We start from the raw sequence: 13205 nt of genomic DNA on the forward strand, positions 1-13205 counted from the left end.
TACTTTATTGGGAACGAATCTAACGACCAGCAGCTGAGCACGCGAAGGATGGGGCTCAAATCTCGATGAAATATTTACAAATGTTCCAGAAAGATACAATTTTATTTTGATAAGATACACACCTCTTGAAAAAATATAAATAAAGTGGTGTTAACCTCGAACTCCGTTTATGATTAGAATTTTTAAATGTGTTCAGCGTAAGATTTCTATGTTGTATAGACATAATATTTTTTATTATGTCTTTCTTGAAATCGTGTAAATTTGAAATTGCTGATTTTCAATTTTAAAAAATTGTGTACAGAAAAAAGAAGAAGAAAGAATTCCGTAAATTTATGTATATATAAGCTGTAATTATATCACCACCCTTACGGCGGTGTACGCTAAAGAGCTAGCTGACATCGTAATGAACGATTATTTATGGCACTTGTCTCACTGCTAGGCAAAAAATGGCGCCATTTTGGGGTAAATTGCTGCTCGTCCCACTGGAAACACCTGTTTGTAGATTGCCATTCCCTCCCCGAGGTTCTCCTTGGTGTTAAATACTTACGTGTAACAACCAGTTAATGACAAGAACTTAACACCATCTCGATTCAATCTCGTCTCCTTTTCGCATCAAAGTTAATTTTGATATCCCGGGTACCCAATGCTGATGGGACCATTGTGCGCCTCGCTCGCGTGCTATTACATGTGTATTCATTGTCTAATTTACTAATGCAAAGCTTTTTGTTTGTCCGTCAAAACCATCCCATGTATATTAATCTAATTACAGTGAAAGGCAATTACCATCATGTTTTATTCAACAGTAGAATTGGGACTTAGAAAATTGCCTCTGCTATAGAAAAACATAAATTATTCAAGTATTACTTATCCACATAGTGGTTCAATATAGTCTCTCCCAGAGTGTAAAAATTGCCTTGAATGGAAATGTCAACTATGTACAACATACATGTATTTGTGATTTCAAAAAATACTTTCATTCATCTTCAAAGCAGAATTTCCTTATCATATATATATATTCATATATTCTTTTTTAATTGTAAGCCTATACTTATATTTTATTTCATTGAGTAAAAATCGAATTTGAAATAATATGCTATTCAAATTTATAATAAAAAATACAAGACGAAGAAAGAGCATTAAATATGCAGATGATATCGATTAAATAGTCCGAGTGAATCATTGAAATAAACTCTGACAATCTTGATCACCCTCGTTAATCCATTGTTAGTCTAAGCGCTCTCAGTTCTAGCTTGTTATTGTTTGTAGAGGTCAAATGAAAGCCCCGCCCATGAATTACGGAGTAGCCAATCAGCGATCAGAACAGATGGCGATCTTGGCGGAATCTTGTGGAAAATGACGTCACTGAACATATTGCTTTGTGCGGTGAAGAATCGAGTCATAAAGGTAAAAGTGCGCGCTTTAAACTGTAGCGGACAAAGATTCAACGGAACAACGAAGAATATTTATGAAACGAAACAGTCCACATGCTTGGCATAATCAACCAGACGTCCACAAAGATGCCAGCTAACATGTTTTCGGAAGTGAATGCAACCCAAGTTCACGAGGACCATCGCGCACTGCAACTTGCGTTCGAGCTCTCGGTTCTGAGGATGAATGGGGAAGATGAGGTTCCAAACCTCGCATCATCAACCATAGACGCTGAAACGAGGAAACGTAGTGCAAACATGACGGAATGTGTACCCGTCCCTAGTTCGGAGCATGTAGCTGAAATTGTAGGCAGACAAGGTGAGTTTCGTGTGAATTTCATACATTCTTATAAACACGAGACCACGAGGAAGTCATTGTTTATCGGTCACGCTCGACTGTCCCGCGATATATTTCGTTTGCACGTGTAGCAAGTAAACTGAATTATATACATACACAGTAATGTTTCATGGTTAGTAAAGCTTAAATATAGATTTGATGAAATATTTGGTTAGGAAAACTCTATTTTTAGCAGTTGACATTGTCGATATAATAACAATGAACAAAGAAAATATTGGCAACCACGTGGTGATAAGGGGGTTGAAATTCGATACCCGAAAGGAAACGAGTTGCTGTTATTTTAATGGGAATTTTTAACTGAAGAGAAAGAAAGACAGTAGTTGAAATTTTTGTGTATAAGTTATTTATTAATTGCGTTTGCACTGTCAATTGATAATTTCCAGACAAAGAAAACAAACACTTGGCGACAAGCACACGTGCTTTTCTTTTTATTTGAAATTTATTGTGTGTTGTTGTTTTGGTGAAATTTTATTCTCCAATTCATAAATTCACAATTGACTGTTATTGTATTGAGTCATTGTAAATTAAACATTAATGAAGCCAGACATTAAATTAGGAATTAGTTCATTAGGGGATTGAAATAGGAAATAATGCACAGCAGTGATCGTAAAGTAATGAGTTCCCTGTTTTTAAGTTCATAGGGTAGCAGTGCATTGAATCGAAAGTCCACAATAGAAATTGACCAGTTAATTAGAATAGCAATTTGTTAATTACACGGATGTTGTGCTCGTTGAAAGTAGTCTTCCCGGCTTTCCTGTTCTTGTAACATTCTCAGGGTCAAGAATATTCTCTTGTGTGTACTTGATCAAGAGGCTGCTGGAAGCAGGACATGCACAAGTGTTTCCTGAAACCTCTTGTAGCAATCTAAATACACAAGTGTCTAGATATGTATCACCATACACAAGACATGTTCATTGTAATCGTGAATTTGCTTGATTCCTATAGAAAATCATTTTCATTCATCAAAAACAAATTTATCAGAGTTGGATAAACAAAGGTTAAGAATTATATTTTTGTAGCATTCAAGCAGTTCTGTGGTATCTTTTCAAAAAGTTTTAAAATGTTTAAAGGATTTCCTGTCTCAGCGATAAGATAAGGTTCCCAGGCTGCTGTGACTGAGTACAGATTTAGATTGGGAGATATTTTAACAGGAATAGACTCCCAACACTTGTGTATGAGTGTGAATGTTAATATTGGGTCTCTTTCAAGACATGAAATTGGTGAAAGGTCAGTGAGGAGGTGTCTGAATAAGTCACTTAATTTCAAACAGACACAGGCATGAATCATTGGATTTGTGATTAGGGTCTGAACTTTCTGAAGGCGAGCTACATGATGTAAAATCAGATGTGAGAGATAACAATTCTGCTCAAGCATTGAAACAAGCTCTGGAATTTATTCTGCACAGACAGAAACATTTTCACACATATTACACAGTCAGTACAGATGAAAGAAAGTTGGTCCTGATTTAGAAGGCCCTGGTTTTGTGTAGCCTTGATTTCATGTGTGTTATGTAACCAACATCTGGTTTCTTCCCATCCCTTGTAAACAGTAAAGGACTTGTGGCACATAGTTTGTGCACACTGGGTAATTGGAGCCAGAACTCCCAGGGTAATGGCAGCTTAACACAGAGATGGAGTTACAGGGTTACAATGTATCTATTGTTTTATGGGGCTTCAGGTGTGAGAGCTAGTTTGTACATGCTGCCAATACACTATTGAGTCCAGGCAGAATAGCATGTTTATTTATTGTTATAAATCAATGTTATTTGGCATTCCAGAGGAAATTGTCCAGTTTCATATTCAATTACAGTCAAAGGCATTCTAACACACTGTAATAATACAAAAGAATCTAGTCACATTTGGTATTCTGTAATTCAGATATTGATTTTTTTTTTTACTGAATATGTGATTCTCTCCATCATTCTTAACATCACCAGGAGAAATAATGGATAACAGACATTAATATTGCATTTCTCTATTCAGGATGCAAGATTAAAGCCTTGAGAGCCAAGACGAACACGTATATAAAAACACCAGTCCGTGGGGAAGAGCCTGTATTTGTCGTGACGGGACGAAAGGAAGATGTTGCCATGGCAAAACGAGAAATTCTCTCAGCAGCGGAGCATTTCAGTCAGATCAGAGCATCGCGACGAAACAGCAGTGTGTCCAGTTCATCATCGGTCACTACTGCTGGGCCAAATGGCCCACCCAGCCCCAGCACACCAGGCCAGGTTACAATCCAAGTACGTGTGCCCTACCGTGTGGTGGGGCTCGTCGTGGGACCCAAAGGAGCCACAATCAAGCGGATTCAACAACAGACGCACACCTACATTGTGACCCCTAGTCGTGACAAGGAGCCCGTGTTCGAAGTTACTGGGTTGCCAGAAAATGTGGATAAAGCCAAAATGGAAATTGAGAGCCACATCGCTATCCGCACTGGGGGTGTTATCGATGGACAGAATGAAGATGACTTTCAAACCAATGGCATCGACTCCGGATTTCATGAATTACATGGAAATTCAGAAATATTTCAAGGTTTTGGCAAGGCTCATAATGGACTAAATGCTTTGAATAATTTTCATAATCTCCAGAACGGAAATGCTCTACACAATGGTGACACCAACATTTTCAGTTTTCCAACTGTCAATGGATCTAAAATGGGCGATTTCTCTTTGGGAAATATGATAGGAAACTTCAACTGCTTTGGAAGTTTTGACAACGATGAAGGCCTTGGTGGGTCCCCCTCCTTCGATCCTTTCCTTCCTTCCCACTCTGTGTGGTCAGACATGGACAACTCTAATCTGGTGTCCAGCGTCTTCACCACCAGTACTGGTAACTCCAACCGTGGCCCAAGTAGCCTTGGAAACAGCACCCCACGTCAGATGTCTCCTTCCATCACTGACTCGCCTACCAGTTCATCCAATGGGAATTCAAGCAGCAATCCTCCATCTCCACCTCTTAATCTCATTGAAGGTGGCTTGCTCAAGTCATCACTGAATGGGACCCAGGGCTCAACTTTCCCACATACCTCTGGGGTGGACATGGGACTGGCCACCAGTTTATCATCTGCCATTACCACAGCATCCTTAGAGAAAACATCAGGAGGCGTCTCCATTCCTGTGCAGGTTCCCATGGTAAACGGTCGTCCACGACGACAGTGCTTAATGTGTTCAGATAGTGAAATCGTGGCTGCCCTCGTTCCATGTGGACATAATCTCTTCTGTATGGAGTGTGCGAATCTGATCGTGGAAAAACCCGTCAGTGACCGGAGCTGCCCAGTTTGCCACCAAACCATTTCTCAGGCAATGCGCATATTCACGTAACAATTTGGTTTAAAAATCTGAGAAAATCCCCCTCCCCAAAAAAAGCAAACCAACACAAAAACTATGGAACAGAATCCTTAAACAGTGTGCATTTTGTTCATTACATATTGAGATTATGTTTTATATATATCTACGTAATTGGATTTTTCTGTTAGTGAGGATCCTTCTGGACTTGACAAGCAGTGCTATGCAATGCAAAAGCGGACTTTTTTCCTATCAGAAAGCACCAGCCATTGTATTCCCATCTCTTGAAAGCCTGACGTTGATTTGGCAGACTGTGGAAGGCAATTCAGGACATACCTCACTTCAAGCAGCCGAAGTCAGCCATTTTAATTCCAGCAGTGAAGTGGACCAAATGAACTGCAGGCTTTAGACACATTATTATTTTTCTAGCCTTAATTAGTTGTATATCTATTAATCAGCAAGCACAGTAGTTTAATTTTTTATTTGCAAAAGAATTTATTTTTATATCCAATGTCTCATTGTTAACTATAGTATTGGTTGTTTAAGAGAGTGTGTGAATGTATATATAGAGAAATCACCAACAGACTTAGCTTTACCATTGCCGTTTTTTTGTATACACTATTTTTTGATTCAGTTGAACATTGTGAACCAGTTGACATTGCTGGCTTTGATTCAGAGAGTGAACCAATGAATGTAGGAGCGAATCCCCTGTTCTCATGGATAAATTTCCCCATTATTTTTGTACGGAGTCAGATAAAGTTTCATGTGTTCATTACAACCTATCAAATAGATTGGTTTTTTTAAAGATGTTTAAATGTTCATTTCCATGCACCCATTATCAGACTCAGCTCTTTTTCCTCTTGTATTGATATATATATATGCAATGAAATGGAATAGTTTATTTTTCAACGGCACCAATCGTAGATTTTTTGTTGTCAAAATGTTTGTCAAATTTACTGTCCATTCATCTTGAATCTATATATATCTATATATGTACATGATGCATATATATATATAGATATATGTACATAGTGTGTAATTTTACCTTTTTTGTTGAGTGTATAAGGACGATTGCTGGTCAAGAAAATACCCAGACACAAACGGATGTCGCCCCCACGTCCTTGGAATATTTTTCTACACCTTTATGTAAGTGTGAATCGGTTTACAATATGTTCCCTTTGAAATATATTTTTATATATATGACTGTATTGTATGTGATATTGAATATATAAGCTTCCATTGCGGTATATTATGTGTATCCTTAAGCATGTGGCTTCTTTCCTCTTATCTCCGACTTACTAAATCTATCAGAATTTTTTCAACATGGTAAGAAATAAAACTTACCAATTTACTCCACAATTTAAAAAAAATGTCCAAAAAAAAAAAATCACTATTTTCAGATATACCAGAACACCCCACATGTTAATTTTCTGTTTTTCAAAATTTCCATGATATTTATATATACATATTATATGTATGTACCAAGTCATTTGATATCTAGAAGTAATATCAAAGAGTAATCATACCAACATTACTGTGCAATAAGTCTGTTTAATCAAATATGTTACTCTCAGTCACTCACAACATGTCACCTATGTATACAGTTAGATCTGTTTGCCATATCAGTTTTTCTAGGTTTTGTTATGTAAAGCATAATTTTGTTGTAAACGTCATATCTTAACTTTCAAGGTTGTGTTGTTGTGCAGACATTAAAACTGCACTTGTGTTATAGATATTCTATACAATATGCCTATATGGTGCTCTGTTTTTAAGTTTGCCAATTTTATTTCCATGGAACTGCTAAAGTGTTGCTTGGAATATAAAGTTAATGATAGAGAAAGCATAGGGCCGATATTATTTTATAAATCTGCCTTTGTTTTTTGATGAGATGGTCCCATTTGAGTAGTTGCTGTATGAGTTTCTTTTTCTTTGTTGCATGTTCCATTAATTATATGTCTAGTATTAGATTTTCATTAGAGATTATTTTGTTGATGCTATAATTAGAAAATGGTCCAAAGCTTTTATTTTCGAATCTGATCAAATTTGGACTTTCGGAGGGAAAATTAAATGAGTTGTTTTAGTGCAGTGTGAATTGAATATCAAATTTTATTACCAAAGCCACGGTTTACCATGTCAAAAGAGAATCTTTTTTATTATTTTTTTTTAATTTCTCTGTTACGCAGGGTACTTATTCACAACACACTCTTCTGCTCAAAAGTGTTATTTGATCATGGAAAAGTAGTATTTTAGTAGTTCATGGGAGCAAAAAAAAACTTAAAATCATGCCAGAAAAAAATACCCCCACTTCATAACCAAAGATATTAAGTGTATTGTTTTCCGGAGCTAGTCAGACATTTTAGAATCATTCATCATGTAAAACATTTTATGCTCATTTTAGTATCTCACAATTGTTTTTTTTTTCTGTCTTTTAATTGTAATTCATAATGTCAAAAAAAAAAATACCAAACCATATTCAATGTTTTCAAGTTTGCAATTAGATGATTCTTGCCTTTTATTTTTATATACAATCTAATGGATAATATTGATGTGTGTGAGTAACCCACTACAAACTATTTATGCATAATGTATCACTGTATGTGGATGGAACACTGTGTAATGGTATTGATGCACTTTCATATGTAAAGCAGATCTGAAAATTACCCCATCTACTGTGTACACAGAGCCTGGCTTCTCTTCCAGACAAAGAGATCTACTAATTATGCAATTTCCCATTTACATAGTAAATCACTAACTCACTGTTTAGCAAATCTTGGTCTCTATTCAAGGCCCACTGCATTTGTTTCTTTTTAAAGTCTATTTTATCCAGTTGTCAAAAGAAATATTTTACAAATACTGTTGAAGTAGATGACAATATTTTATTCCTATGATATAAGAATGGCATTGAATGGTGACACTTAATTGACCTTGACCTCAGTTCAAGGTGGTGACTCCTAGTCAGGATCACATGACAGCAAAGACCATTGAAATGTGTATAAGGGATGAAATGTATGTAGTATTGACATAATGAGATATATCTGACAATTATATAGGTATGAATGTATAATTTATTTTAATGGCCTTTATATCAAGCGCAGTGTACTTGTATCTGAAAAAACAACCCTCCGGATTTGCTTTTTAATCGAATCGCACTGTATTCAAATGTAGTGAACAAATTATTGCAGTATTATATAAAGACGAACAGATAACTTATGTAAAAATACTTGTAACCTTGTTGTGATTTTGAGAGTAATATATACTGAAGCTTGGACTATCTTGTCTTGTATAGAGCTCCATGTTTAGATAGTGTTTTGTATTTTAATATTATTTACTAATGTATCGTATGTCAAGTTTTTGATTATTGATGCAACTGTTTGACAAAAAGTATAAAGATATTTTTTATTTTATCTGGGTCTCCAGTAGAGGCTCCTGAATATTATATTTGGTGAAATTATAAAAAAAAAAAATGTAAAGTTTTATTTTTCTGCAAATAAAAATCTTACCGAATAGTTCTGTTGACTCTGATTCAGTCTATTAGTAGGAATAGGGAGGTTATTGGAGAGAATGTGGACTACTAGAGCAAGTGCTCAATAGTACTGATACACATTCTGGGGGCGTGTTTTACAAAAGAACTTGCGACCAACTTTACATACTGGAATATTCCCGTTTATTGTAAGATTATTCATTCCAATGCGAAATATTTAAAAAAAATTATTTTGAAAATTAAGCCTCAGAAAAGTATTACTCATTCATTTAAACTAATGACTGTGTAAAATCATTTAAGACCGTAAGATGTTTTATAAAACGGGCCCCAGAATCCTGCAGGTCGGATCTGAGTATGGTTGCAGGCACTTGGACAGTGTAGACAATAATATCCTGTCTTATATAAACATTACATATTTAGACAAGTAATAGAGTGCGTATAGAAATCGGGTTGCAAAACAAGATAACGACTTCACATCTTGACGAAATGAAAGGTCAAGGCTATATTGAATATCAAAGGTCAGATTTGTTGCTTTTGAATGGTGAAAAGGTCGGAGGCATGTGCTGTTACGCAGTTGTAACTTGAGGACGAAACCGAATTTTGATTTGGAATAAGTCTATAAATATAAAGTAATTGCCTGGTACTAAGTCGTCTTCATCTCCAGAACCGCCCTCAGTCGGCAAATAATCGGGGATTCGAAGGTGGCTGGTATTCTGATATGCGGAAATATCTGAGTTTTGAGGCGCATTGCTTTGACCGATGCTGCGTGATTCATATCCCTGCTTGTGGGTAACAAAGGACTCTATTATATGTACTGTCCTCTGACAAAAAACTTTTTGGCTCATATAGGAATCGATGAATATTACTACTGTAAACGATTTCATGGAAGAACTAAATTGTAATGCAGAAATCAATTTTTACTAGACGGGAAATGCGAGCAACCGACACATGTCTACACACAATGAATTCCAGTGGTCGGAAAATTACATATTGAAAAAATATCAAGAAACACAAAAACGTGCACATGTAGTTATAGAGCTTTCATTATATATATATATATCAATAAAGCTTTTTTTTGGTATAGATATATCATGCTGCAAAAAAAAAAACAAAAAAACTTTACTTAAAATATACTGCGTCGTAAGTTTTGATTCTGAAAAATTTGCGTCCTAACGCTGAATAATGCCGCGGCGGCTTAGTCTGTTCACAAGGCTGTTTCAACCTGTCTAAAACATACCAATGTTCCTTCGACAAGCACGCGAGGGAGACTTTAAAAGCCGGGACCTCCTATCGAAGTAGGCGATCGCACAACAAAGATCCTGCACTACTGAATGACCCAGAGCACCCAGCACACCAACGTTAAAAAGGATTCACGAAGGAACATTAAATTCTATCAACCAACCTACCTAAATTCGACAGAGGATGCTTACTCCTCCTAGGCACCTGGTCCCACCTCTGGTATATCCAAGGATCCATCTTTACCCAACTGTCTATTCTGTATTGTTTAAAGGAATTATGAGATTGATCACTGTTCGATATCTTCGCCTTTCAGTAAATTCGTGCCGGTCGCGGTAGCTCATTGATGGAGCATTAGCTTCCTATCCGGGAGGTCGCGAGTTCGAGCCGTGTCAAACAAAAAAAGACGTAAAATATAGGTAGTGATTGCTCCTTCACCAAACGTTCGGCATTTAGAAGCGATAATCATGGGTTTTTAAAGGAATGATTTTAATTCTGAGGCATATCATACGAGTATAACCTGGTTTGGGTCAGTTTACGCTTTTTTATAATCCGCAAAATGGACCCAAACCAGTTTATACTCGTATAATATGGCCCAGAATTAAAACTGATTATAAAAAAGCGTAAACTGTCCCAAACTCGTATAGGCTAATATGCCCCAGAATTAAAGCCATTCCTTAAAATTAAATGCAAGAAACAAAGGAACTAACCTTCGTTTATCAAAATGTACATAAATTCGGAAAAACACAAGTGACTTAGTCAACTGAGCCGCGCAATGATGCACTTAGCAGATGCATTTAGCAGCAACGACGAAGCCTCTAGCTGTGAAGGCAGTCATCTTTAAAATAATTTTAGTTACGCGGAGCCTACTTATTAAAATATTGTATTGAAGGTGAAGTTTGTCCTGACAGAAAATACGTGTACGCTATTTATGTAATGCGTATTTCGCTGCCCTTTAGAGATCGACTTTGAAGTCGCTCATCTCCGACAGATTGAGAAAATACGGAAAATTGCATTGTGTAGGCCCACCCAAAGTCAATGTTTACACACAGATCACGTGCTACCCACATCAAGTTAGTGTTAGCTTGATGACGTGACCTCTAATTATAGAATGACCGAAAGTAAGTTTCCAAATATCAAAAAATGCAATAATTTGCGACTTTTAACTCTGAAAATTTCTACCACATGGAAACTTTCCCTTGCATGCAACGTTGTTGCTAATAGTAAATCCGACACAAGAAAATATGTATACGCAAGTGACAAATCGCGATCCACATGTCAATGTGACTGACGTCATGTGATAAAATGTGACGTATGATTTTTTGTTTGCTTTGTTGAAAGGCGGATCAAGCAATGAAACTATCTTCCCTTCCCCTTTTCCCCATTAAGAAATGTATTTCAAAACGAACAGGGCAATGCTTACTTCCTAAATCATGAATTCGAATATAATATCTTTGTTTTGATCTATTATTCGATCATCACACAGAGAAAGATGTTTTACAACAGTGATTTGCGTACAAGTAGATGCTAATTGACAACGAGAAAACAATATGTGTATTAAACCGAAGTATCGCATTGCACACGTTGACTTTCTATACCTGCGTTCCTCATTTGGAATTTGACCAATCAGAGACTAGAATACAATAAGAATTAAATCATTCATATATTACCTTAAAAACGGAAGTCTAGTGGTCCGACAGGCGTTGGCACGCTTAAGAACCCTCACTGCTACGGTCCTGAGCGCTTAGAATAGGTTTACATTTGAGGTACTTCGCCTTCAGCTGATGACATCTCAGTATGAGTGAAAAAAATTACAAAGGGATGTAGAACAAACAAAAAATTACCATATTTCATTTGAATAAAAAAAACCAGCCCATTTATCTCACGTTGACGGTTGATTCTTTCTTGATGGTACATTTTACGTTGTCCGGATCATGTTGAAAAAAATACTTTCTCATCTTTACCTTCGAGTGAGCAAAATGCATACCACCGCCTTTAAAATCCAGAATCGTACAATGTTCCTTTCAGGCCTTTGATTCTTTATGTCACAGCATGGCACGATATAGATCCCTCCTAGCTCAAAGGCCCTATGCGCCGAGTATAGACCTAACTTTTGCAGCCCGTCACCGGCAATGATGACGTCCCCATATGAGTGAAAAATTCTGGAGCAGGGCCTTAAACAATATACAATCAATTAATCTCATGCTTCGGGATTTTAAAAGCAATATTTCGAAGATGGCTGGCATGGCTTCTGATATATTGAGCAATTTTTAAATTGCTTCAAATTATTTTTGCCAAGAATGTTTGCATGAATGTATCTTGATCCTATGACTAGATGTGGTTATCTCCCAAAAGAATCCTGATAGGGAGAATTTCTAGGTCAAACGTTCGCGCGTTCGTACGTGCTCGTTTTATCATTGAGTACAAGAATCGATAACAGGGAAAATTCAAAGTGATTCAGGTAACCTGTCTAATCTTGGTGATTCAGGTAACCTGTCTGATCTGTGGTGACTTGGTAAGCGGTGTGATCTGTGGTGACTCAAATGAGCGGTGTGATCTGTGGTGACTCAGGTGAGCGGTGTGGTCTGTGGTGACTCAAATGAGCGGTGTGATCTGTGGTGACTCAAATGAGGGGTGTGATCTGTGGTGACTTAAATGAGCGGCGTGATCTGTGGTGACTCAGGTGAGCGGCGTAATCTGTGATGACTCAGGTGAACGGCGTGATCTGTGGTGACTCAAATGAGCGGCGTGATCTGTGGTGACCCAGGAGAGCGGCGCAATTGTGATGACTCAGGTGAACGGCGTGATCTGTGGTGACTCATGTGAGCGGCGAAATCATTGGTGACTCAGGTGAGTCTGTGATCCACATATCTACTATTTACTTCAATGAGATATGTTCCCTCGGAGTATCAGAAACCTATAATCGCAGAATATTAAGGGTGGAATATGGATGGGAAAACCTTTTAACATTATATACTGACAAAGACAAAATAGAGGAAAGTATTGCCTGTTTTCTTTCTTGGTGTTTGATGGCTTTTTGTATGCTACAGAAAGATGTAGGTTTATCATACAATATGTCATGGCGGGATGCTACAGAGAGATGTAGGTTTATCATATAATATGTCATGGCGCGATGCTACAGAGAGATGTAGGTTTATCATACAATATGTCATGGAGGGATGCTCAACTGACCTGTTCTCGATCCTCAAAACAATTTCAAATACTTGATGTTTCACAAACATGCTTACGCATATGGAGGAAGAATTTGTGAACTGCATGGGTCTAAATTTATGAAATTGAAAATGTTCATCATATATTCAGTAGACAATATGTAAAGATGTATCATATATATAGTGAGATTGCAGACAGACAGACAGGAAAGTATATTGTACGTGTTCATAAGAGAAACTTCGCTTA

The 13205-nt window shown here is 37.0% G+C and overlaps 1 protein-coding gene across 1 annotated transcript; it reads left to right on the top strand.

Moving 5' to 3' along the window:
* The first annotated feature begins 998 nt into the window (after positions 1-998).
* LOC125650356 (RNA-binding protein MEX3B-like) lies at positions 999-8579 on the top strand. The gene is made up of 2 exons (XM_048878573.2): positions 999-1746; positions 3768-8579. Exons 1-2 carry the CDS (start codon positions 1485-1487, stop codon positions 5105-5107), a joined length of 1602 nt encoding a protein of 533 aa, XP_048734530.1. The 5' UTR covers positions 999-1484; the 3' UTR covers positions 5108-8579.
* The last annotated feature ends 4626 nt before the right edge of the window (positions 8580-13205 follow it).

Source organism: Ostrea edulis, chromosome 5 (assembly GCF_947568905.1).
Source record: "Ostrea edulis chromosome 5, xbOstEdul1.1, whole genome shotgun sequence".
Lineage (NCBI taxonomy): Eukaryota > Metazoa > Mollusca > Bivalvia > Ostreida > Ostreidae > Ostrea > Ostrea edulis.